The 25,893-nt window shown below is 38.2% G+C and overlaps 1 protein-coding gene across 2 annotated transcripts; it reads left to right on the forward strand.

The window, feature by feature from the left end:
- Window positions 1–2,422: 2,422 nt before the first annotated feature.
- On the forward strand, window positions 2,423–25,714 carry polr3a (polymerase (RNA) III (DNA directed) polypeptide A). Of its 2 annotated transcripts, XM_051418053.1 has the most exons (32): window positions 2,423–2,635; window positions 3,144–3,279; window positions 4,286–4,423; window positions 4,947–5,118; window positions 5,231–5,385; window positions 5,663–5,902; window positions 6,384–6,546; window positions 6,927–7,063; window positions 7,154–7,257; window positions 7,346–7,487; window positions 8,028–8,168; window positions 8,316–8,385; window positions 8,685–8,812; window positions 8,896–9,034; window positions 9,566–9,730; window positions 10,380–10,552; window positions 12,264–12,375; window positions 13,016–13,134; window positions 14,202–14,339; window positions 14,691–14,861; window positions 16,115–16,228; window positions 17,839–17,874; window positions 18,223–18,309; window positions 18,412–18,494; window positions 18,872–19,042; window positions 19,444–19,537; window positions 19,695–19,787; window positions 21,931–22,095; window positions 22,272–22,436; window positions 24,389–24,520; window positions 24,613–24,745; window positions 24,827–25,714. In XM_051418053.1, exons 1-32 carry the CDS (start codon window positions 2,592–2,594, stop codon window positions 24,973–24,975), a joined length of 4,209 nt encoding a protein of 1,402 aa, XP_051274013.1. In that variant the 5' UTR covers window positions 2,423–2,591; the 3' UTR covers window positions 24,976–25,714. The 2 variants fall into 2 exon arrangements, with proteins under 2 accessions (XP_051274013.1, XP_051274014.1); XM_051418054.1 differs by lacking the exon at window positions 17,839–17,874.
- The last annotated feature ends 179 nt before the right edge of the window (window positions 25,715–25,893 follow it).

Consider the following 25,893-nt stretch of genomic DNA (forward strand, 5'->3'; position numbering starts at 1 on the left):
TCCGCAGGGAGTACTGTGTGTATGTGGGCTCATGATTGGACTATTAGCCCACTGTACTTGATACACGTTTCAACACGGAGATGCTCAAGAGGCACTTTGAGGGAGAATCACTGAGCTGCCTCTCATGCTGCAGCAGTCCCTCAAGTGTTTCTCAACTTAATTCCTTATGCTCTTTATATATTTACACGGACTGATACATCTGTATACCCCTAACTTATGTGTCCCCAGATGTAAAGATTCAAGGACGCCAAGCTCTTTGGGGATACATTTAGAAATCAGCCATGTTGAATACTGTACTAGAGGTTTAATTGGGGGCCTTTGTAGATCTAAGTGGCACCAGAATTAGAAAATGGAAAATCAGATTCAAGCAGGTACTTTTCACTGTCGGTGGTTATAAGTTGATATGACAATTAATCAACACAAGCGTGTTGTGGGAGGAAATCCTCATCAGGAAATAATCAGTGCCCATCAACGCTTCTACATGGATGCATCAAACAACACAGGTAGGTTTGTTCAGCCTCTCTCGATACATTTTCAGCTGTTGGAAATGGATTTGGTGCCATCTAGAGGCAGGATGTCAGACTGAAACAACTATTTCACCCATAAGGGCTACAGTGCTGCCTGGCAAATTAAATATATGTTTGTGAATAATCCTCATTATGGGTCACTTCAATACTGAATAATATGTTGGCAAATATAAACACAAAAATGGACATATCAAAATGTATTTTAATACACATATAGACACACATGTTTTAACATGCGTTGTTATATTTGAGAACATCTTAGCCTTTTATTATATACATATATACATATATTTGACATTTTGAGACATTTTTGAGGAAACAGATTTGCTTTATTGATGACAATTAGATGAGAAGATTGATCTCATGTCTGTGTGTTACAAACAGAGCTATAGGCAGGAAGCAGTTAGCCTATCTTAATATGAAGACCAGAAGGAGGGGAAAACAGCTCCAAAGTTAAAAAAATGGAACCTCAATAGTTCATTAAAAGTACAGTATAAATGTTTCTATAACTTCCCAGATTGTTACTCCTTTATTTGCTGTGTGTATTTTAATTTTTATTTTCCTATATTAATCAGTGCTGCACAATTAATTGAAATATTACTGTAATCGTAATGGCCAAGGGCAATATCCAATTTTTTGTATAAATGTAAAATGTGTGAGAAACCAACATTAGGGCTGCAGAGATGCCCTGGCCTACATATTTTGTTCTCCAAGAGTAAGAAAACATGTTTGTTTGGTACAAACCCCAATAAATGTCACATCATCATGTTTTAATTTTTTTTTTTTTTTTTTTTTTACAGTATGCAGCCTATCAGTACAGTACATACTGTCTATACACTATTGGTACAAAAATGTGCACCATTTAATAGGAGGAGCTTTATGTTACCGTTACCACCACTTCCCTTTGATTCCAGTCATGCTAAGCTAGGCTAACCGAGTTTTGCTCTTGACTTGGCAAACAGTGAATAATTGAATTAAATAATTCCAAACTTAAAGAGTTAAATGGAAAAAAACTAAAGGATATGAGGGACATGCAGCAAACATAGCTGCACAATATGTGACTGCATGTCACAAACTAAGGAACAGACATAATATATATAAAAAATAATATTGCTGAATGTGACAAATCAATATCTTGTACATATATAACACGTACGCGCACACACACACACACACACACACACACACACACACACACACACATTTTCTATTTACAAATTTACTAGTATTTTCTTGTTTTTTTTATTAATCTATGTATTATATTGTATTTTAATGAATAGTATTTTTATGAAATGTATTCTTAATGGACTGTTTACTTCAGTAACAGTATCTATTTATCTTTATTTAGGTTTGTTGTTTGTTGTTTTCTTCAAATTATTAATGCTTTGGCAATAATTGTTTCTAACATCCGTGCCATTAAAAGCATATTAAATTGAAAAAACTGAATGAGAAAATTTCCCAAAATGTCAGACTAGCTAATCTTTTTTACAATTCACATGGAGTATTAAATATATAAAACATTTTAATTCAGATTATTTCAGTATTTAGATTTTAGCCACTAGGTGTCAGCACTCATTTGACACTGAGTGTGCTCGTGCTGCCGTGACTTCTCTTTCTCGCTGTTGTTGTGCGTAACCTTATGCTGCTTTCAGTTACATCATGTAATATGGGGTTACCTTTGGGTGGACTTACTAGCAAGAAGCACACTCTTAGTTTATGTTCTAAATATTTTACTACTCAAAGGTGAACACTTACCATAAGACACAACACACTACTCTCCTCCGTGCTTCCTAAAAAAAAAAAAAAAAAATAATCACGTCCTGTTAAGGCCATTTTGACCTTTCAGGAGTAAGATCGCTAGATTTCCGATTAACCCTGAAGGCATCGCCATAGTGGCTCACACGCTATCAACACATTGCATGTCGCTGGCTACTAGCATTTCCACAACATGGGGAAGCAAAGTGACAGCGTGCTGGTTACACGTTAAAGTCTAGCCTGCTGGAATGAGGACAGAATAACAATTGAATTATTGTTGTTGTTATTTGTTTCGGAGAGGCTGCCAAAATGGTGAAGGAGCAGTTCAGAGAGACAGATGTGGCCAAAAAGATGTGAGTAATAACAAACCGGAGGGGCACTGCTAGCTAGTTAGCTCGCCGGTTAGCCAGAGTCAGTCTGTTTGTAATGTGGCTAATATTGACATATTGTTTGGTACGTTAATATTTAAGAGAGTACAGTATTCCTACCAAACTGCCAAATAAGTCAGTGGCATTAAAGTTAACCATTTGTAGTTCTGATTTGTAACTTGTGCTGAAGAGAAGTTCTTAATAAAACAGCTAAAATGTGACGGTTGACCTCATGTTTTTATTTTTATTTTAATTTTATCGGCATATTATCTACAAGTGTCGATCAAAGCATTTCAATCTATGGCAGTGATCATTCATAAACCAGAACTTAAAGTTAAATAATTGATTATTAGCATTGGTTCCTGAGAACTTCCATCACTTCCATGCTTGGTGGGGATAAATGTGTAAAGTTGTTTACCCCTAGTTGCTGTTATTTTGAGATATTAACCCTGGGATTTCCTCTGCTTTGCTCTTTGTACTTTACACTTTACAGAAGCCACATCTGCTTTGGGATGAAATCTGCTGAGCAGATGCGTCAGCAGGCCCACATCCAGGTGGTCAGTAAGAATCTGTACAGCCAAGACACCAAACACACCCCTCTGTCCTATGGAGTGCTGGACCACCGTATGGTATGACTTGGACTCAAACACTTCTTTACACCCTGCAAAATATTACGGCTTCATATATGAACTTATTTATTTTCCTGGCTGAAACCCCAGTCAGAGATAATGGGTATCACAGCGGTGGTATCAACGTCTTTGTTAACCCAGGTTTTCCTCTCAGGCTCTGTGCACATTCCTGTAAAAGAGGGAGTTTGGTGACTCATTTGACTCCTCGTCTGCACTAAATGGTTGAAAGGTTGCTGGTAGAAAATTGATAATCATCTCAATGCTTCCTGTCAACTTTAAACTTGATACAGCATTTGTAAACATACTGACACTGTCCTAAAATGAAGGCTATGTAGTTAAATCAGAGTGAAATTAATTCTGTTGATTTAATATTATCTGTGATAAGTTCTAATAAACATCACATTTCTAATTTATTAGCTGCAATACCAGCTTTCTATTTGGACGGACTTGTAAAATTAGCACAAAGAATAAAATCATCGTCTAAAGTGGTCTGCTTATTATTTATTTAGTATGGGTGAAATGCTGTGTAACATGTAAAGTGTTAATATTAGGTGAAGCGAATGAGAAATTACGTTGTCTCTGTAATTACGATGTTATTAAGAAAACAATGTAGTAATATGCAATTTCAGAGACAGGGTTGAAAAGCCACAATGCGATGATGCATGCAGTTTGAAGTACTGTAATCACAGGGCTTTGTTTGGTTCGACTACTAACATATGACTCAACAAGTCTGCATTTATAACATCTTCCTCAGCTGAGAATCACTTCTAAATATACTGTCTGGGGAAAAAAGAATTATTAAAAGCGTGGTGCACATAATCAAACTGCATAGGTTTAACACTTGTGAACTTGACGTGATTGAAGTATATGCAAGTATTTGAGGAATGATTACATTAAAAAGAATGACATTTTACAATGTTGTCACTATTTCAGATATGAAATAACATGTATCTGTAATCCATCCTCATACTACAGCCTCACCCTTCTGCTCTCATGTTTCCTGCAGGGCACCAGTGAGAAAGACAGACCCTGTTTGACATGTGGGAAGAATCTGGCAGATTGCTTGGGACATTATGGCTACTTGGATCTGGAGCTTCCATGTTTTCATGTCGGTTATTTCAAAGCCATCATAGGAATCTTACAGGCAAGTTTACAGTCTAATGCAATAATTGATACTTTATATGAAATAACAGATCGACAATTGCACATGGTATTACAAGGCTGGACGTAAAAAAGATTCATTGGGAGACTCTCACATTTTGACAAATAATAGTTTGCATAATCAACAAGGAGACCATAATTCAGTCAAGGTTCATATTCTTTCATACTGTGCAAGAAGCATTGATATTTATATATTTATTTATTTTATAAAGATACCTCCATTTGGAGCCAGCAGGTGTCACAAGACATCAACATTACAATAGGTAGAATATACTGTTTTTGAGAATTGTGTGTGTGTGTGTATGCTTCAGCTCGATCTTTTAAATCTCCTAAACAAGTACATATGTGTAGAAATCACCAGTAAGATAATGTAATTCAAGATTTTACTACAGTTTTACCCCACATTTGTATATTGTAAAAGCCTTACATAATTATTGTTCAACAATAATTTCACCATTTTGTAATTTCAGCATTCATTCTAATGTGGTATTTTGTCTTGTCTCCAGATGATTTGCAAGACCTGCTCAAGCATAATGTTGACGAAAGAGGATAAACTGCAGTTCATGGATCACTTAAAAAGGCCCAACCTGGCCTATCTCCAGAAACGAGGGTTGAAGAAGAAGATCTCTGATAAATGCCGCAAAAGGACAATCTGTCTGAACTGTTCCGCTTTCAATGGTAAAAAAAAGACATTTCTGATATTTACTTTCTGACATTGATTTTTTGTGCCAGCCACCCCCAATGTAATAATTGGGAAAAGCTGAGTCATGTTTCTTTTTCTACTCTTCAGGACCAGTGAAAAAGTGCGGACTGCTTAAAATCATCCATGAGAAGTATAAAACAACCAAGAAGGTTGTGGATCCCTTTGTGTCAGATTTCATGCAGTCTTTTGATATCGCCATTGAGCACAACAAAATGGTGGAGCCTCTGCTGACCAGAGCACAGGTGAACTTTGTACACCTCACACTCCGGTCATTTAGTGTAATGGTGCTGTGGTATGGCACGTGATGAGGTAGAGTACAGCTGAAGTAGGGCTAGCTAGCAAACCTATTTTATATATTTTATTATAAACCATAATTTACTAAAGGACGTTTTTTGTGTGGAAAATCATGGTTATAATCCGTAAGCTGTAGTATGGAAATAACTATAATTATCAGAATAGATAGAAACCCTGTACTAACCTGTATTTAGCCTCATTTTGCTGTAATTATATCCTCTCTAGGAAAACCTTAACCCTCTGGTGGTGCTGAACATGTTCAAGAGGATTCCCCAAGAAGACATTCCCCTGCTGCTGATGAACCCTGAGGCTGGGAAACCTGCAGACCTCATCCTCACCCGCCTTCTGGTGCCACCTCTCTGCATACGACCCTCTGTGGTCAGCGACCTGAAGTCAGGCACCAACGAGGACGATCTCACCATGAAGCTGACCGAGATCATCTTTCTCAACGATGTCATCAAAAAGGTTGGTAACCATCTTTGACAGAGGCTACTTATCTTCTATCCAGTACAGGGTATGTGCAGGAACTTATAAGACTTGGGCTTCTAGTTGGAAGACAGTGAACTTCAGACTAAAGTATGGAACTAATTTAAAAATAATGAGCTGCGGTGGGCCAACTGACCCTTTGCTATTCACATCATCAGCCTTCAGCAAAGGAAAACATAACATTATTTCAGATTCCAGCAGCCTCCAGCTAAACTAAATCATATTTTTCTGAGCATACAGCTTTTTAACAATCATAGGGCAAACTGTGGGTTTAATATTAACCTAAGATAAGGAAAATCACTCTCCTGAACCTTCAAACCTGCCTCAGAAAATTCTAATAATCCATATGCTGCTCAGGGTTGTTATCGGCTGACTGTGGAGGCCTTGATCTAAAACGTTACTACCAGTCGTACAAGTAAAATGTCTTAAAGACCCACTTTAACAAACTTTTCTCATTTAGCATCGAATGACAGGGGCGAAGACCCAGATGATCATGGAGGACTGGGACTTCCTCCAGCTGCAGTGTGCTCTGTACATCAACAGCGAGCTCTCTGGCATCCCTCTAAACATGGCACCTAAGAAATGGACCAGAGGCTTCGTGCAGAGACTCAAGGGGAAGCAAGGTATAGTGTATATTAAAACCTGTGACATCTAATCTTTCCAATATTCAAAACATTTTTTTGCTTTTGATGTAATTTTTGCACACCGTGTACATAATTAACCTGTACTTGCCTGTTTTCGGTTATATATGACTTAAATAAGGTAACCAAAGCATTTAATATAGAGCAGTATAGCAGTAAAAGTATTCCTTGTAAACTTGGCATTTAAATGTTATCGTCTCAAATGTTTCCGGCTTGTATGAGTTCTGACGTAATGTTTTTTTTTTTTCCCAATGTCCTCAGGAACTAACAATATAAAGTAATTTGACACTTGCTATGTCAATTATGTCCTCCGCTTGTAAAGATTTTAATTACAGACTGATTTATTAACAATAAAAATTCAGGTCGGTTCAGGGGAAACCTCTCAGGAAAAAGAGTGGACTTCTCTGGCAGAACTGTCATTTCTCCCGATCCAAACCTGAGGATCGATGAGGTGGCGGTCCCAGTGCACGTGGCCAAAATCCTGACGTACCCAGAAAGGGTAAGCCCTGTTCCATGGCTACAACAAATACACTAAACAACCACTTCCTTAACAGAACTCAAGTTATCTGAATGTGATGCTATGTTACAGGTGAACAAAGCCAATCTGGAGCTAATGAGGAAACTCGTCCGCAATGGTCCTGAAGTTCACCCCGGAGCCAACTTTATCCAGAATCGTCACACGCAGATGAAAAGGTGAGGCTGGCTGCTTCTGACTCAGAATAAATCTAGTTCTTACCTGATGCGGTTCACCACCAAAAATGACTCCTCTTTTTTCTGTCAGGTTTTTAAAATATGGAAACCGTGAGAAAATAGCTCAGGAGCTGAGGTTTGGGGACGTGGTGGAAAGACACCTGATCGACGGAGACATCGTTCTCTTCAATCGACAGCCGTCTCTGCACAAACTCAGCATCATGGCCCACATTGTAAGTTTAGTTCTTTAGGTCCCATGGAAAATTATATGTTCTTTTTCTGGCATACATATCAATACAGGAAGAAATATCTGCATGACTTTTAACTTTTGTTCAACAAACTTGTTAATATTCTCCTCTTCTACCTAAAAAAAAAAAAAGCTTTTGTTTGGCATGTTTCCTTTTGTTTTGTTCACATCTCATTATTACTCTTAATGAACTCTCCACAGTTTACTTGCCAAAGCAATTTTCAGGCTCAGTGAAGAACCTAAAAGCTGCTGCATTTATCTGCTGAACAGATAAGATTTGTATTTGATTTTATGCTCCCATGATAACTTTAATTATATGCTCAACAAAAATAATTATATGTTGTACACCGATCAGACACAGGTGCTTGACAGAGATCTGTGACAGATCAAAACACATTGAAAAATTAAACTTATTATCTGTGCCTAAAATTGCTTCCCAAGTTTAACATTTTTTTATTCTGATCATGTAATAGGTCTTTTTGCTTCTTTGTGTATGACATTGTTTTTACTGTTCCCAAACTCACAGGCCAAAGTCAAACCTCACAGGACGTTTCGGTTCAATGAGTGCGTGTGCACCCCCTACAACGCCGACTTTGATGGGGATGAAATGAACCTTCACCTGCCTCAGACAGAAGAAGCCAAAGCTGAGGCCCTTGTCCTGATGGGGGTATTTATTATCACAGTGCATGTGGTCCATACAGTAGACACAAAACTATCAGTGTGGTTGTTCAGCAAAGAAAAGCTTTCTCCAGGAATGGTATTGTTCATAGGAAATTGACAGCAGTTTCACCGAAATGATTATCTTTTCTTCCAGACAAAAGCTAATCTTGTCACTCCGAGAAATGGCGAACCGCTGATTGCTGCTATTCAGGACTTTCTGACAGGTCAGTGCCGTGATGGGTGGCAGCTAATCACAATGGTCTGTTTTTATATTATGTGAGCCTCCTGGTGTGAGGCTCCTCCAGTTTCTGGAAAAGTGTATGTTGTCTAATGTGGAGAGAAAGTCAATGATGTTATAAGAAAATGCTCACTCAGTGCTTAAATAACCCAAACATTGAAATATTTGGATAATCCATAGGTATTGAATAACCATTTACTCCCTAATGGGGGAGCACTTCAGCCATAGTTGAAAATCTACAGTATATTAGTTCCATTGACTTTATAGCATATTTCTACCTCCTAGGGGCCTACCTCTTGACGCTGAAGGACACCTTCTTTGACAGATCAAAAGCCTGTCAGATAGTGGCATCAATCCTTGTGGGCAAAGACGAAAAAATCAGGGTCACCCTCCCCCGCCCGGCTATAATGAAGGTACTTCACTGTGGTGAACTTGTTGCATAACTTTGTATTTGTGACCTGCCACCAACATTTTTGCTGTGCTGTGTGTCCATCAGCCCATGGCTCTGTGGACGGGAAAACAGATCTTCAGTGTCATCCTGAAGCCGAGTAAGGAATGTCCAGTCAAGGCGAACCTGCGGACCAAGGGCAAACAGTACTGTGGCAAGGGAGAGGATCTCTGTTACAACGACTCATGTGAGTTTCTTCAGTACAGATGTCCGCTAAACACACCAAATCAAAAGGTTTTATTTGGCTACATCAGGAAGTTTAATGATATTAATGCCTTTTTTTTTTTTTTTTTTTTTTTTTTTTACAATATCATAGTTATGTCTTTTCATAGTCATATTACAATTGATGCACACAGTTCAAATAATATTTCTAACATGAAAAATGTCTGCAATTATAATAAAATTAACAAATGCAAAGCTATGCATTACAGATAAAACTCTTCAAAACAAAAACTGAAATTACACTTTTGTTAGTTTTTAATTAGGTTTCTTGGAATCATCAATTTGCAATTAATCATCAATTGCAAACATAGTTTATTCCTACCATCGCATTGGTTCCAGTAGAAGTCTATATATAATCTATAGCTTAAAATCTTTCAGCTGTCACCAACCTTCTCAAACAACACCAGATGTATAATGTGCTACACTGCGTTATATTCACCTTGGTTGTTTTTCTATTCTGGGAACTAAATGACATCAATTCGTTTCACATTTCCAGTTGTGGTGATCCACAACAGCGAGCTGATGTGTGGTAGCTTGGATAAGGGCACCTTGGGATCCGGCTCCAAGAACAACATCTTCTATATCCTGCTGCGAGACTGGGGTCAGCTGGAGGCTGCTAATGCCATGTCCCGCCTGGCAAGACTCGCTCCAGTGTTTCTCTGTAGGGTTTTAATGAGTTACCTCTTACAATGCACTGAACATTGAACATTGAACATTGTGACATCACTGGTTTCTAACTGGGGGCTTGGGGGTGGAAGACAGACTTAGAAGTTTGTGTAAAGTAAACTAAATTACATTTTTATTTTTAAAATGTAGCTTATTATTTAAGATATATCCTCATCCTGCATTAGAAAAGTACTCAACTAAAACCATAAAAACATTAAATTTGTCAAAAAAGAGACCGATTAAGTATGTATGATTTTTAAAAATGAAAAAAGCAAATACATACGACAGACAGAGAATTGGAAAATATCAGGAAAACACATCTCTGATGCAATATTCACAGGAAATAATCTCTAATCCAACCTCTATTTGGGTTAATTGTTCAGTTTATCAGTGGTTCTGTTCTGTTATTGTTATGCATTGAATATAATGTGAAATATCCATAAATTATGTTACTTAGGGGTCGTCAGTTTACTCACTGATGGAAAATGGGTCTTTAAGGGTTGTTTAGTAAAAGGAAACCTCTGGGGTACATAGTAGGTCATTTTAAATCCTTGGTCAACGATAAACAAGTCTGCAACCCAGATATGTATTGGGATATTGATTCTAGAGTCAGTTGTTGTTTTTTTTTTAACCCCAACTTTCAGCCAACCGTGGATTTTCTATTGGAATTGGTGACGTGACACCTGGACAGGGTCTGCTGAAGGCCAAACATGACCTGCTGGATGACGGTTATAAGAAGTGTGACGAATACATTGAGGCTCTAAAGACGGGCAAGCTGCAGCAGCAGCCCGGCTGCACGGCAGAGGAGACACTTGAGGTGGGCGTGACAGCATATATGCATACAAAAACATTAACTTTTAGGGGAATTCACATACGTCATCTGGATCTTCGCTATTTAAGCTATTTGCAACTGGCACCTTCCTACCCCACGGCACTTATTGATATTTCACACCAGGACTCATCAGTGGTGTGACAGACTGACTTCAGTGAAAATTCAAAAGAGGCCACAGGCTGTCATTAGAGGAAGAACTTGTAAATGATCTTGAAAATGAATTGATTATGAATCATTTTCCTTTCAGCAGCTAAGCAGAGCTATGGTTTTAAAAGAAAACGGGCTGATATTTAGAAATGCCACCAAGGCCGTAAGGATTATTTCTTTAATACCAAACTTTATTGTGTATATATATTGTTATTGTATTACTTAATTAATCCCACAACGGGGAAATTTCCTTGTCACTGCAGCAATTACGTGAAATAAATAATACAGATATAAAAAAACTATGATAAAGTGGTAAAGCTATGGTATGCTGATAATTTGAAAAAAAAAAGAAACTACAACATTGATCAGGTGTTGTAGATTTTTATTACAATCTTGTATTTGGTATGCGTCTATATAATTAATAAATCGGGTCGATATTGGAGGATTTAAATATGTTGATGAGATGTAGAAACTGCTACTTGTTGAAATATAGTCAACAATACATAGACAACAATAGGGATGCAGCGATGGAGGGATTCGCGGCCAATACCGATGCTTAAAATAACAAGTGGACCATTAGCATCAGCTAATGGTTTTTTATTATTCATTTGCCCTTTTTTGCCAGGGGAGATAAGCATCTCTGCCTTGTTGCAGCTCTCTTCTCTTTCTCTTCTCATCCAACATTTCAGACTCAGAGCTCACTGTCTGTGCTGCTGCATGGAGCACACTGGTATTTGCATGCAATCTGTGGCCACTGACGTCAGTAAATGCCATCTTATATGCCTATACACCGCTGTCAGTCAACAAGGCAAACATCTGATGATCTGTGCCTCCCTAGAAAGCAAGCCTGTATGTAATTTAGGATATTGAAATAACAGCGCTGCACAATTAACTGAGATCGTATAAAATTCACCTCATCATGATTTAAATAGTTTTTTCAGTGGAAATTAAATTATGCTACGAAAATGATCGTTCCCAAACTAATCATGAATCATACTGCATACAAATTATGAAAATATGATGTTTTTACTATAAATAGAACCTAAAACCCCAGTTTAATAGATTTTTACCTGCAAATCGACCACCCTTTGCTGTTATTGGCTGCTCTAATAATAAACCTGAAGCTTTGGAAAAAAAATTGAGAGAATTTTAATACGTGTACTTTTTTTTCATCTTTCTATTCTGAAAAGTAGTGCAGGCAGTGGGTTTATCTACAACTACACACACTTACAAAAGTCATACAAAGGTCATAAAAAAAGTGGTACCTTAATTCTACCATGTCACAACCAATTTTAGAATGACATCTACATTCACAGACTAACTTCATCTGTCAGAGGGGCGTTTGCTGTCTATTAGCAATCCCAAGATGTGAGGCTTTTACAGACGGCGAAAGTGCATTAGGTTTGATTGTGGCACAGCAGTAATGGTGCCATTTTTTTTGAGAGTACAACACGTAAATTGTCCAGTGATTAGTGTATGGGAGGAAATGCTTTATGCTTCACTACGTGCATGATAATGGTTGTTTTATTTCGTATGTGTTCATCAACAGGCTTTAATCTTGAGAGAGCTGTCCGTCATCAGAGACCGAGCTGGCAGTGCCTGCCTCAGGGAGCTCGACAAGAGCAACAGCCCTCTGATCATGGCTCTTTGCGGCTCTAAGGGTGAGCTTGCTGGAAAGGAAACTTAACTTATAATGAAATCTCTGGCTCCATGTGTTTTTGAGTTTTACTTGTTGTGAATGCTGAGGCAATGGATGAAACTGGGTAAACCACATTTTAAAAATTAGATCTCCAAATAGTTTGCTTTTAGGATTATCCTCTTAATCTGTAAATACTTTTTTATTCTGACAACAACCTTGGAGCACAAGCAGGAATAGAAGAGAACTAAAGCCTGACTACTTACGAGCAGGAAACGGTTGAATTTCGATCCGGCTCAAAGGCACCACAAGAAAGGAAAAAACTTTAGATTGGCTAACAGAGATTAGTATGGCTGAGTAACAGGCAGAATAATAAATTATATGATGACACCCTCTTTGAAGCTGTCATATGACACACACCACAAAGGCATTATTTTCAGTCTTGCTTTAAATTATAATAATCAATCATTATTACTATTACTGTTAACGCAATTGTTGTATGAAACTATTCAACATCAAAAACGGCCAATATAATCAGCTCCTCTGTTCAAACAGATGCTAAATTAGGAATCTTAATGTGTGTTCTCTTATATTTTCATTAATATTCCTTTTTTGTTTGTATACTGTGTTTTACCTTTTCATCTGTCTCCTCTGTATACATACAGGGTCCTTCATTAATATCTCTCAGATGATTGCCTGTGTGGGCCAGCAGGCCATAAGTGGCTCTCGAGTACCTGATGGTTTTGAGAATCGCTCCCTGCCTCACTTTGAAAAGCACTCAAAAGTAAGAACCAATTTATTTATTGTAATTATTTTGCTATATATATTTCTCAAAGGGATCATACACATTGAATTCTGATTAGTTTCATGGGATATAGTGGGTCGTTTTCTTTTAATTAGTAAGGCAAATAGCAATAACATACTACAAGTTACTACTATTATTTTATTGAATTAATTGAACTAGTGCCGTGCCCTTTTGGAATGGGCTGATTGCTCTGCCTCCAGCATGGCAATGTTCTCAATATCACCGACCTGCCGAGCTGGAGAGCCCCCGCAGGTCTAGACGCAGCAGTTACAGACCAACAGTTGTAGATGTACACATGTGCCACCAGTTTTCGCTTTTTTTAAACTTCAATGAACAACACAGTAATATTACAATATGCCACCAGTTTATTGAGGTCTTCCCAAAACATGAGTCACACCCAGATTATTAATAATAATAGTTTATTTCATAACCATTATTCACAATTGTTATTGTTATTTCTGCTTCTTTTGTTAAATTACATTTAATTGACTGAATGTAGGCCAAAGACACACTGCACACATGAAAAGCCAAGTGTGCAATAATTTTATGTATTCAAAATTTCAAAATAAATTTTGCAGGAAATGCTGAAATAAAAACCCTGCCATTGAAATTTAACTCTGAGTTTTTCCATCCAGACATAACAGTGATTAAATGAAATCTTTACTGCTATTTCATTACTATGCACAGTGTGAAGTCGATCGAATGACCTGTTGTCAAGACAATCGACAGACAGACAGACAGACAGACAGACTACTTTCATTGTAGTTAGAGTTTTATGCCTGATGGTGTGCATGGTATCATCTGTGTTACAGCCATGTTTCTCTGTCTCATCCCTCAAGTGCATTGACAGTAATTACTTATATTAGTTCTTCATTGTGACGCTAAACAATTCTATTCCTATCACTGTTCTTCCAACGATCGCATATAGAAGTATAACAAACAATACTGATGGGATTATAACATGAATACTGCATAATGATAACAACTGCAGCTAGTTTGACCCATTTGTAGATGAGAAGCCTGCTTAATGTTTTTTTGTTCAACAGCTGCCTGCTGCTAAAGGCTTCGTGGCCGACAGCTTTTATTCTGGCCTGACGCCCACAGAATTCTTCTTCCACACTATGGCTGGCCGGGAGGGTCTTGTGGACACTGCTGTGAAGACGGCAGAGACTGGATACATGCAGGTAATGCCTGAGGGTTTTTTAAGTAAGAAAATTAATTAAACTCTTCTGTAGCACAAACTGCACATTGATCCTCAATTCCAGCTGTTCCTTCATCACTTGAGGATAGAAAAAGTGTATGTATCATTATACAACACAAGGTTTTACAACAAAAGGAAAATTGGCAGACCCTTCATGCTAGCACACATAAAAAAAAAAGATAATTACATTTATAGAATAACAAAAAATATAATATCACACTTTTTCAGGATAGTGTGTACTTTCAGGTCAGTGCAGGTAGAGTGTGTTTTTTTTAATGTGTCTGTCATATAAGTCACTATGATATTTTTTTTGTGTTGCTGCCTGTGTGGACAGAGGCGTCTGGTTAAGTCCCTGGAGGATTTGTGCTCACAGTACGACCTGACAGTACGCAGCTCCACTGGCGACATCATTCAGTTTATTTATGGCGGTGATGGTCTGGACCCTGCTGACATGGAGGGAAAGGATGAGCCACTGGAGTTTAAGAGAGTTCTAGACAACATCAGGGTGAGTTAAATGTTTTGTTCTTTTAGTTTTCATCTTCACCCTTGGACACATAACCCTCGCATAACCCCTCTTGTTAGTGCAGTCACATGCTAGTATAATTGTCTTACACTTTTGTTTTGCTTGGTCTTCTATGTCCTTATCTCAATTTTCATGGACAACGAATGTGCACGACACACCACTTAGCATTTGATATGCTAATGTTTAGTCTGTTTTTCAGTAAAAAAGGAAAAAAACAAGTCGGAAGAGGTGGCTTCTCGTTATGAGAAGGTCATACGTTCACCTCACAAAGGGATTTTGTTGAAGAGGAAGAAGCCTTCTTGCCTTCCATTTATACAGGCTTGGCCAGCCTAGCTTAAAAAAAATCTATCTGCTCAAAGGACAGATGTGTCATTAGCCCTGTACAACATACAACATTTATTTAAAAAAGCTAAGCTTCTGTGGCTCATAGAATTGACTCAGTGTAGCCTAAGGAAAGCGTTATGTGTGTCAGACTATTATATGCTAGTTTTTTTGGAGAACAAACACCAGTGTGAATCTGCTCCCACTGCGAGAAGCCTCCTGCCAGCCAGAGAGGCAGCTCATTAGCAGAAAAGCTCCTCATGTGAAAACACACAGTTATAGTTAAAAAAAATTTTTTTTTACAATAGATCTTGCTGTATTTAAGACCCCAGATAATTAGATTAAATTACAGGAAGTTTAAATTGATTTCCTCTGCAGGAAATCAGTGGTGCAGGCTGAGTAATTTGATCCATAGTTTAGAACTGATTTTATGGTTAACGATGTTAATAAAGGAGCACATATTCCTAGGTTTTAAAATGGCTTAGATTCACCTCCAGACCTTATCTCATGTTTACTCAGTCTGTTGGTCATTGACATCATTAACTTTGAAAGCGCTTGAGGATTACTACATCAGTAATATTTGGGAACAAGGCAGTAAAATAACCTCTTCTTTCAATTATGATTAATTGAAAACAGAAAATGTTTTTTTTTTTTTATCAACACAGCCTCCTCAGTTATGTTTGTAAATTGAACACAAATTTATATAGTCACAACCGCAAGAGTTGTGCCTATTTATAAGCGTATTCGAGAGGAGATTGACTGTAGTTCCCTGGCGTTTCCAAGCAGTCCACCATCAGTGTAAAAGGCCACCTGTGTTTACCACAGTGAGTGTGGTAATTAATAGGAGCTGTTGACCTGGGAGTGAGGGCTTCTGTAGTGATGACTCCCAATAATCTGATTCCTCTCCAACCCAGGCGGTCTACACATGTCCATACGAGCCTGCACTCAGTCAAAATGAACTGGTCCTCACTGCTGACGCCATCATGAAGAGAGCTGACTTCTTGTGCTGCAGAGACAGCTTCTTGGAGGTACCCTCATCACAGTAAAGCACTGTCTATCCAAGTTATATTTTGTTTTATTAAGAAAATATTTTTTTCCGTTGTGACTGTGCTTAATGAAAGTATGTTTAAAGCTATCCAAATGCATTTCAGACAACTTAAATCATAGATACTGACTTCCCAAGGTGAAGTAGATATGTAAGCTGACAATTATAATTATCTTAAGCACCCAAAACGTCTGTCAAGGTCGAACAATCTCTGAAATGTTTCCTCCGTATTGACCTATGTAGGAATTGTAGTTCATGAGAAAACTTTCAAAGTAGACCGGAGACGATTATTTTTTACCATCGAGATAACAATTAAGAATTTTAGCGCAAGGTGTTACCTACAGAGAAGACTGTTTAAGTTTTTACTGTGGAAAGATTAAAGGATAAGATTGACATTAATTGGCATTTCTACAACCAACAGTGTGTCTTCCAATACTTCCTTACCCACTCTATTAGGGCCAACTGAGTGAACTGCTCACAAATATATCGTTTTTTAAAAAGGCTCAGTAACTCCCTAACTTTCATTCCTACAGCTGGACCAGCTTTACTCGAAGAGGAGTGCATAGGACTGTTTTCTGCCATGAATTAATACACATTTGGTGCACTAGTGTCTTTTTACTACCAGGCCCTTATTCACCATAGTGCTGCAAGCTATAATACGGACGGTTAAGCTATAATGGGCTTCACAGACAGTTAGTTTGTTTGTAGGATGAATTCATTGTTTTTGGTATTTCATGGAGTTTGTTGACAACCGTATTGCCAGCCTTGTCCTTTAAAATGCAGAACGTTTTGATATTTATTAGAACCATTAATGTCTAATTCAGTATGTTTTTAACCTTGGAAAGGAAGACAACTGGTTGCTCTAAATACTCAATCATAGATCAGAAGTCCAAGAAAAGTTGCAAGAATTATATTTCCAGTATTGCCAGGCTTATCATTTAAAATGCAGTGAGTGTTTGTTTGAGATCAATAAGAACCATTCATGTATAATTCTATAAGTTTTTAACATTAAAACAGAATGAATGATTTTCTCAATGGTCAATGATATCAAGTGTTTCTTGTTGATGAAACAACAGATTATTTTTGATGTGCTAATGCAGTTGCCTATAATGCTGCAGGAAACACAACAATCATTTCAGCAAATACAATATACCATAACAAAATTGACCTGGGAAATCAAAACAGCCACATGTCTACCTGTATTTCAGAATAAATCTTATTTGTACTAGGGTAGAAAAACTTTTTGAAAGCTAGGTATATCTTGTGCTGCAACTGTCAACTCGTGTGCTTTTCAAGTTGCTGAAATTTTTTTACTTTTACTTTTTAGTTAATATGAAAAACAAACATTTGTTGACTAATGGTAACAGTCTGGTTAACAGTGCAGAGAGACACTCATTACAGCTCCTGTGGTCGTGATGCAACGTTACCGCATGCAAGCACACTAGAATATATGATTTTTAAAGTGGCTTTTGCCAGTATGCCATAATGAAGAATACCATGGCAAACACTGTCTTTCTATTAACTCAAAGCCACTTACATGCAGTTACTTGTGTGCTGGCTGTAACACGTGAACCTTTCCCCCTTTTTGTGAAGGAGTTAACAGACACAGGCTCAGAGAAGTACCTGGAGGTATAGTGACAGCGCATGCTGGATTGTGGTTGAACTGAATCGAGAATGGTGTGTCAGCAAGAGTTGGAAAAGATTAATGATTTATTTAATAACCCCATTTTGAGCTTTTAAAATAAAACGGTTCTCCTCATTGTGTTTTGATTCACACTTTGACATCTAACTGCTCTCTTTAAAGTACTGCTGATGGATTTTTAAAGGAATTGCTCAATGGGATTTACTGGGAGGTTGCATTCTCCACGTCTTAACTGTTTTACTGTAATAACAACTGCATGGGATGTGTATCATGTTTTGAAATAGGTTTTTTCTGAAACATACTGAAGCTAGTGAATTCTCTTCCTTCAACTGTAGGAGATAAAGAAATTTATTAAGAGCGTCTCAGAAAGGATCAAGAAGACCAGAGACAAGTACGGCATCAACGACAATGGCACCAGCGAGGTGGGCACCACACACAATGGATTAATGTGCTGAATGCAGCAGTATCTTTAAGCTCGGCTATACATGTAATTTAATTGCTTTTCTTTCAACTTTGTATTACAGCCAAAAGTTCTGTATCAGCTTGACCGCATAACTCCCACCCAGCTTGAGAAGTACCTTGAAACCTGCCGAGACAAGTACATGAGGTACAAGACTCACATCACTGTTTTATTCCCTTGTTACCCATTTTCAGCACAACAGTTGTTTTTAAACAGAAAAGATTAGTTTAAGCCAAATTTTAAAGAGAGATTTTATGCACACACAAATTTTGTTTTGTGCTGCAAGAAGACACTGATCACTGCACTGCGTGTGCTAGATCAAAAGTTAGGGGTTTAGCAATGTTATTACAATTCATCCTGAGGGGGACGTGTACTCTTTATAACATTTCATGACAATCTGCTAGCACTGGATGTGGTCTTTTTAAAACCAGATTTTCACTGAAGGTGATGATTTTTGTATCATAACTGACTAACATAACACTTTCCCTTAAATGTCAGAGTGTCTCTTGTGTTTGCCTGTGTAGAGCTCAGATGGAGCCCGGCTCTGCAGTAGGGGCCCTTTGTGCTCAGAGCATTGGAGAGCCTGGAACTCAGATGACCCTGAAAACCTTTCACTTTGCCGGCGTAGCATCCATGAACATCACTCTTGGGGTTCCTCGCATCAAAGAGATCATCAATGCTTCCAAGAACATCAGGTATGATTAAATAATTACAGTGCTATTTCACCTTGTGTCATATGAGAAGAGAAGAAAAAGTAGAAGCTTTTTCATCCTTCAAAGGTAGGTCTTTGTCTCCGGGAAGTCATTGGAAAGTAATACTCCCAGATGGAATAACAACTTATTCGTGACCACTGAATGGAAACAATTCTCATATTTGACAGTTGCGTCCAGACATCACTTCTGTTTTTGCAGCTCAAAAGTGCCTACACCAGTTTCAGTGAAGCATAATGTTGATCACTTGCCTTAGACGCTGAAATGGTGCATTTAGCAAAATGAGCTCTGCTGGGCCATTGAAATTGTCTCCTTGTGTCACGGTAATGAATACATCCCTAATTTGTTTTGAATGATCTATTGAAAGTCCTCTGCTCACCACTCAGCACCCCTATTATCACTGCTAATTTGGACGTGGAAGACGACGCTGACTTCGCCAGGCTGGTGAAGGGGAGGATCGAGAAAACTCTCCTGGGAGAGGTATTTTAAACCGTAGCATATTTTACACACCTCATCAATAAATCAATGCCATTATATAGAAGGAATTGACTGAAGGATACCAAAAGAGGGATTGTGTGAGCCGTGAACAAAGTACTGAGCTATAAAAATAGCCAAGGTGTCTTGTTGTCCTTGACAGATTTCGGAGTACATAGAAGAGGTTTTTCTACCAGATGACTGTTTCATCCTGGTGAAGTTGTCACTGGAGAGAATAAGGCTGCTGCGACTGGAGGTACCACTGCTTTCTTTTTCCTTTTTTTTTTTTTACTGACAGTCTTGTGTGAATATTTCAAAATATATCCCTTCTTCCACGCCTACAGTGATTAAAGGTTGGCTTGGTGTGTTGCAACTTGGGTCTATGTAGTTTTGGCCATCATTTCTAACAGTTAAGAGGACACTGTATTTACCAAAATAACTGCTGTGTCCTGGGAACACACAAAAAGCTACTGTCCCTGACTTCTTTTGAGCAGTTAACATGGTAATTACTATGTTATTCTTGCCAAAAGGAACAATGGCAAAAAGTTGAAAAACGGTCAAGCTATTGAATTTGATTGAAGTTAAAATAAACTTGAATAATCCTTCACAAAAATAAAAATAATAATAAAACACTGCCTTGAATTCAATACTCTCAGGGGGGTTGCTGCTACAGCCCTACTTGGTCTGCATTGGTATGATTTAGCATTATACAAATAACATTGATTTAAATTGGTTTGGCCAGCAGCTAATGGTGTTTAATGTCAACTTGTATTAACAAACTTAACATAAATATTACTATGTACTGAGTTGGACTTTCTGACTCTTTTCTACTTGTGTTACTGTGAAACTACATACACAGATGGTGTCACAGATGAACATTATCAAAAAGTAGAACAAAATGTAAACATACCATACCCTACCAGGAGATATGATTTTGTTTTCTGCTTTTGATCTCATTCTACTGACCTTTCAGTCAGGTCACCTAATGTTGATTTCACTAAAGAAACAGATTGACTTTTTTGGAAATAGGCTAATTTGCTTTCTTGTCCAGACTTAGATGAGAAGGATACCAGTCAGACCTATAATGTAAATATGAATCCAACATGGGAAACATGGTGAAAAAACACAGTTGAATAGTAATTTCTTTGATCTGGTAGCAAATTAATCTTCAAAGTATTTGGCCCAGATATAGAATAGGCATCCGTGACCTTCATCCTTGAGGCTTTTTAGTTAAAATAATCTGCCTTTGATGATACCCTGAAGTCGTTGTTCCTCTACATCGAAGCTATTTAACTTCATAAGCAAGTGGACCAAATTGGAAAATCTCTTGGGGTTTCATGGGCCACACAAAATACGCAATTAATGGCCACAAATTATATATGACTACATGGAGTAAACTACTTACACACATCTCTTTCCGTTCACTTTAATGGTATCATTATAATCAATTCCAGACAGTGGGCAGTCCATACAAAAAAGTAAGAAAGCTATAGTTGCAAGGCTTAATACAGGAGTACAACAAGTAAGTACGTAGGCCTGTTTATAATATCCTCAACAACACTTCCAACCATACATAAGGAACTTTTAAAAATAAGTCCAAATCCATATGTGTTACAGTAAAACAGTACCCAGACTACAATATGTAGGCCTTTTTGAATCTGTAGCCTCAATCAGGTGATTTACTGCTATAGAAGTACCAAATCAGACCTCTGCCATTTTTAGCCCTTTTTGAGTCAGTGAGAGAAATCACGCTGTGAGAAGAGTTGATGTGTCCGAGAGTGGCACACCAAGAGCCACCTGACTCGACTGAAAAGATGCTATCAATCCCTGCACTATTCCTCCTCCATTCCTCCCTCAGGAAAACTGGCAGAAAACAAGCCATGATTTGACTTGTAGTGCCTTTTCATATTCTTTCATCACCCCAATGTCTTCATCGCACAATAAACACACTGGTTTATTACTTGTTGCAGCTGGCAAAGGAAATAAATACTTGTGTATGAGCTCTGGAAGCGCCGATTTTCACGAACACCTTGCATCTTTAGTTTCAAGAGACACATTTTGAAGCTTCTTGTTAGCTAACGTGAGTTTCTATGTGCATGACTGAATGAATGGCAGGTGTGCTTTAAAAAGATGAAACCAATACCATATATTTTCATACAGTTTATGGTTCAGATGTCTCAAAGTAGGTAAAAGATGTGTACCTTTTTAGTTTTATCTATCATATCACACAAGCCAGCCTGATTTGCAGACATCCCCTTACGAGCCATAGAAAAATTCAGCAAGTTGAATAGGACTGCTCTACCTAATGCAACACATGTGAAGGCTCCATTGCTTTAACAACATATATAAAATATATAATATATAAAAAATTGCCTCTGATTTCTTTTTTTGTGTTTCAGGTAAACGCAGAAACAGTGCGTTACTCCATCTGCATGTCTAAACTCCGAGTGAAACCAGGAGACATTGCTGTGCACGGTGAGGCGGTGGTGTGTGTCTCTCCACGAGAGAACAGCAAAAGCTCCATGTACTATGTGCTGCAGTCATTAAAAGAAGAACTTCCTAAGGTGAGAAAATATGCATGTGATGGTTCAGAAGGTGGATATAAGAAATCCTAAACATGCAACGCTTCAAGCTTCTTGAAATAATACTTTTAGAATTACTTTTAAGCTACTTTTCAGAGTTGTGTTTCTGGCCGCTTGATGAATGCAAGTTCAATATTCACTCTTCTCTCACTTGGAAGGTGGTGGTTCAAGGTATACCTGAAGTGGCCCGAGCTGTCATTCACATTGACGAACAGAGCGGCAAGAACAAGTACAAACTCCTGGTGGAGGGGGATAACCTGAGAGCTGTCATGGCAACGCACGGAGTGAATGGAAGCAGGACCACTTCAAACAATACGTATGAGGTATCAGTCAAGGGAGATTTAAAGCCAGTGGTGTAGGAGCTTGGATTAAAGCCCTCCATGCATACTTCTTTTGATTCCACATCTGCCCTACATCTCTCACATGAATTCTTAAACTGAACTGATACCCATGACAGATTGTGTGCTGCAGGCTGACCCGCTCTGCATGGGTCGCCTTCACACCTAAATCAATAAATAAAATGTAGGCCAGGCAATTTGAGAGAGATTGCGTTTAAGCAGCAACCTACTTTTTATTATAGTTTTAGTAACTGGGTGATTTGGTAAAGAATAAAGGTAAACAATAAATAGGTAAACATGTAGTCACACAGGTGTATTGTGCTTGTTTTTATAGTTTAAGTACACCCAATAAACAGTTTCAGAGGTGTCCTGTTTGAATTTTACTGTCAATTTGGAGGCTGCAGTTGGTTTTGATGTTAAATTGTATTAACATTGTTCCTAGGTCCATGATATCGTGCACGGATTATGGGTGGAATATCCTGTTGTTCCTTTTACTGAACCGGCGTTCGTAACTCAGATGTCCTCCTATTTCTTCGTTCTAAATGATGTGGGAACACCTCTCGCTTGTCACACCTTAAAGAGTAGCTTAACACCAGGCTGACGAGCTGTATTTTCTTGCCCCCTCAAGTCCCCTTTTAACCTCGGGCCACACCCAGCTTCATAGATTGGTCATGTACGTAACCACACTCAGTAATGTCACTGGGTCCTGGAGTACACCTGTACATCACTGCAGCAAGGTCAGAGGTTAAATCACTGGAGGATCAGGGTGGTAAGTTACTCTTTACTCTTCCTACATTGATAAAAATGGGGCTATCAGAATAATAGTAACCACTCTTAGTATAAAATTATACAAACTACAGCCTCCAAAATGGCCAATAAAGTAAAATCAAAACCTCTCAAAAGCAGTTTCAACAAAAAGTGGACATTATAATCTTTATCAAGGCAGGATTTATTGTAGGGCTATTGTTTTAAACTGCATTAGTTTTAGGTAGGTGCACCTAATAAACTAGACAAGTGTATGTTTGTTAACATGTCAACCAAATTCCATCCACACTTGTATATGGTTTTCTAAAAGTTCACATGGAAACAACCTTCCTCCTGATTTGGTTTTGAAACACCCAAAATTGTGCCTTTCATCCTGTGGTGAGAAATGAGGAGACAGGCTTGATAAACACGGCCAGACCCCCCACTTCTTCTCAGAAGCCACTTCCTGTTGTGTCGGACTCTCTTTGATTTGCATTTCACAGCCTCATTGATGTTTTTCTCATGTTTCTCTCAGATGCTGGAACAAAGATAAAACTAATGATTTCATAGCAGGTCAAAAGCAGTCAAAAACAGGTATTGCCTGGGATGCTTCACTGAGGCCAAACCACTCTCAGATCCACTCACTGTTTTATACTTGTGCTGTCAAAGGACAACAGAAAGATTTGTCCATGACACACGCTGTGATACTAACAGTTGAAATGAACAGAGAATTGCAAGTGGCAGAAGTTATTGTTGCTGCTACATTGAGCAGTCAACCATGTCTGCAGAGGTTGGCAGTTGATTTTATATTTTATTTAATGCAATGTGAGACCTGCATGTGGAAGTACATGTTAAAATTAAGCTCAGTATGCATTTTGAAATGTATCCCATTTCGATTATAAATAATTACAAGTCAAACCTTTGCAGTCGAATACAAAATGACTAAGGGTGTGAGGGTATACAGAAGTCCTTGTCTTATCCACAACTCTCTCATGGTGGACATGTTCCCCACAGTGTAGTGGCTGTGTGGTCACAACAAAATGCCAGTACACAGATTTTCGCAGAGCCTACACAGACCACAGCAGACTCTCACGGACACAGAAAGTATATACATGAATCACTGCAGCCCTAAGAATGACCTTACCTGAACTGAAGTTGCCATGTGAGTGCTTTATTTATTGACTGGTTTCCAGGTTGAGAAGACCTTAGGTATCGAGGCTGCTAGATCCACCATCATCAATGAGATTCAGTACACCATGGTGAACCACGGGATGAGCATTGACCGGCGTCACGTCATGCTTCTTGCAGATCTCATGTCCTACAAGGTATGAGTAGAATAATACAATGCATGTCTTCGTAGTGTTTGTGTAGCTGGAGGTAATTTCACCTGAGTGCACACTGTCTCCTGTTAATTAAGGGGGAGATACTGGGAATCACCAGGTTTGGTTTAGCCAAAATGAAGGAGAGTGTCCTCATGCTGGCCTCCTTCGAGAAAACGGCTGATCATCTCTTCGACGCTGCCTACTTCGGACAAAAGGACTCTGTCTGTGGTAAGCTTAATCTCTGTAATGAAATTGAACTTTCCTTTTTGACGTAATTGGGTCTTAACATTTCCTGTGTTCCTGTTTCAGGTGTGTCTGAGTGCATCATTATGGGGATTCCAATGAATATTGGAACAGGACTGTTTAAACTCCTACACAAGGCTGACAAGGATCCCTCTCCAGTCAAAAGGCCTCTTCTCTTTGACAATGCAGACTTCCATATACCTCTGATCACATAGCAATGAGGAATGTTTTCATGTTTTTTTTTTTTTTTTTTTCAGAACCTTAAGACATCTTAAGATTATCTCAATATAGAAGTGCCTGCCAGAGTGTGAGATTTCCTTTTGAAGGATCCAAAAGAAAATAGGATTGTGTCTTGTTTTAGTTTGGCATGACGTTGCTGATGCCACAAAGTGTGAGAACGCTGCATTTCATTTTACAAAGCAAGTTTGTAAGATGATAGATGACATGTAAGAGATAGCAGAGTTGCTTATTATTTCAGTTAAAATCTGGTAAACTGAGAATACAAAATACTTTAAACTCTTGTTCTTTACTGCTTTTCTTGCTTTTTTTACTTGTTCGTAAAACAGTGTTTGCCCTCTATTATTAAGATGTTACATTATCTTTTGTTCCCTCATTGTAATGGCACTGAACAGTGTGTAATGTATAACATGCTTCACATAAACACATGTGCAGCCGAATTGAGACAGATTACCTCTTAATCATGAAGCAGACTTGATTTCTTCTGGTTTGGCACTTCGTTTTGCATCATAGTACGAACTAGCAGTGCAGCTGTTCACGCTGCAATACCTATTTCAGGAATTTTCAGTTTGTCTTCTCTCATTTGTTTTGTATTCATACAAGATTCAGATCAGCAGCAGTTCATTGAGGTTGAATTTTTCCATCCTGTATGAAGCCTTTTCATATAATAATGTAATAATGTATATAATGTAATTAAAGAAATGACCTAGAAAATCATGTGAACGTCACTTTCTTCTGTAAATACAGTGATTCAATAGTTAAAAGCCTTTTTAAAAAATGATCACGTCAGATACAATCACAACCTTTGTCAAAGACAGCAGTCAGAATTTCAACTTATCAGACAAATTGTTTGACATATTGACATTTTCAGTCATGCTACGAGCTCTAGAGATGGC

This window comes from Dicentrarchus labrax, unplaced genomic scaffold, assembly GCF_905237075.1.
Source record: "Dicentrarchus labrax unplaced genomic scaffold, dlabrax2021, whole genome shotgun sequence".
Taxonomy (NCBI): Eukaryota; Metazoa; Chordata; class Actinopteri; family Moronidae; genus Dicentrarchus; species Dicentrarchus labrax.

Excerpts from the sequence above, each read along its gene's own strand:
- polr3a (XM_051418053.1), top strand. The coding sequence starts at position 2,592 with ATGGTGAAGGAGCAGTTCAGAGAGACAGATGTGGCCAAAAAGAT. Across the intron at positions 9,035-9,565 it reads TCTCTGTTACAACGACTCAT|TTGTGGTGATCCACAACAGC; the intron begins GTGAGTTTCTTC and ends TCACATTTCCAG. Across the intron at positions 9,731-10,379 it reads ACTCGCTCCAGTGTTTCTCT|CCAACCGTGGATTTTCTATT; the intron begins GTAGGGTTTTAA and ends CCCAACTTTCAG.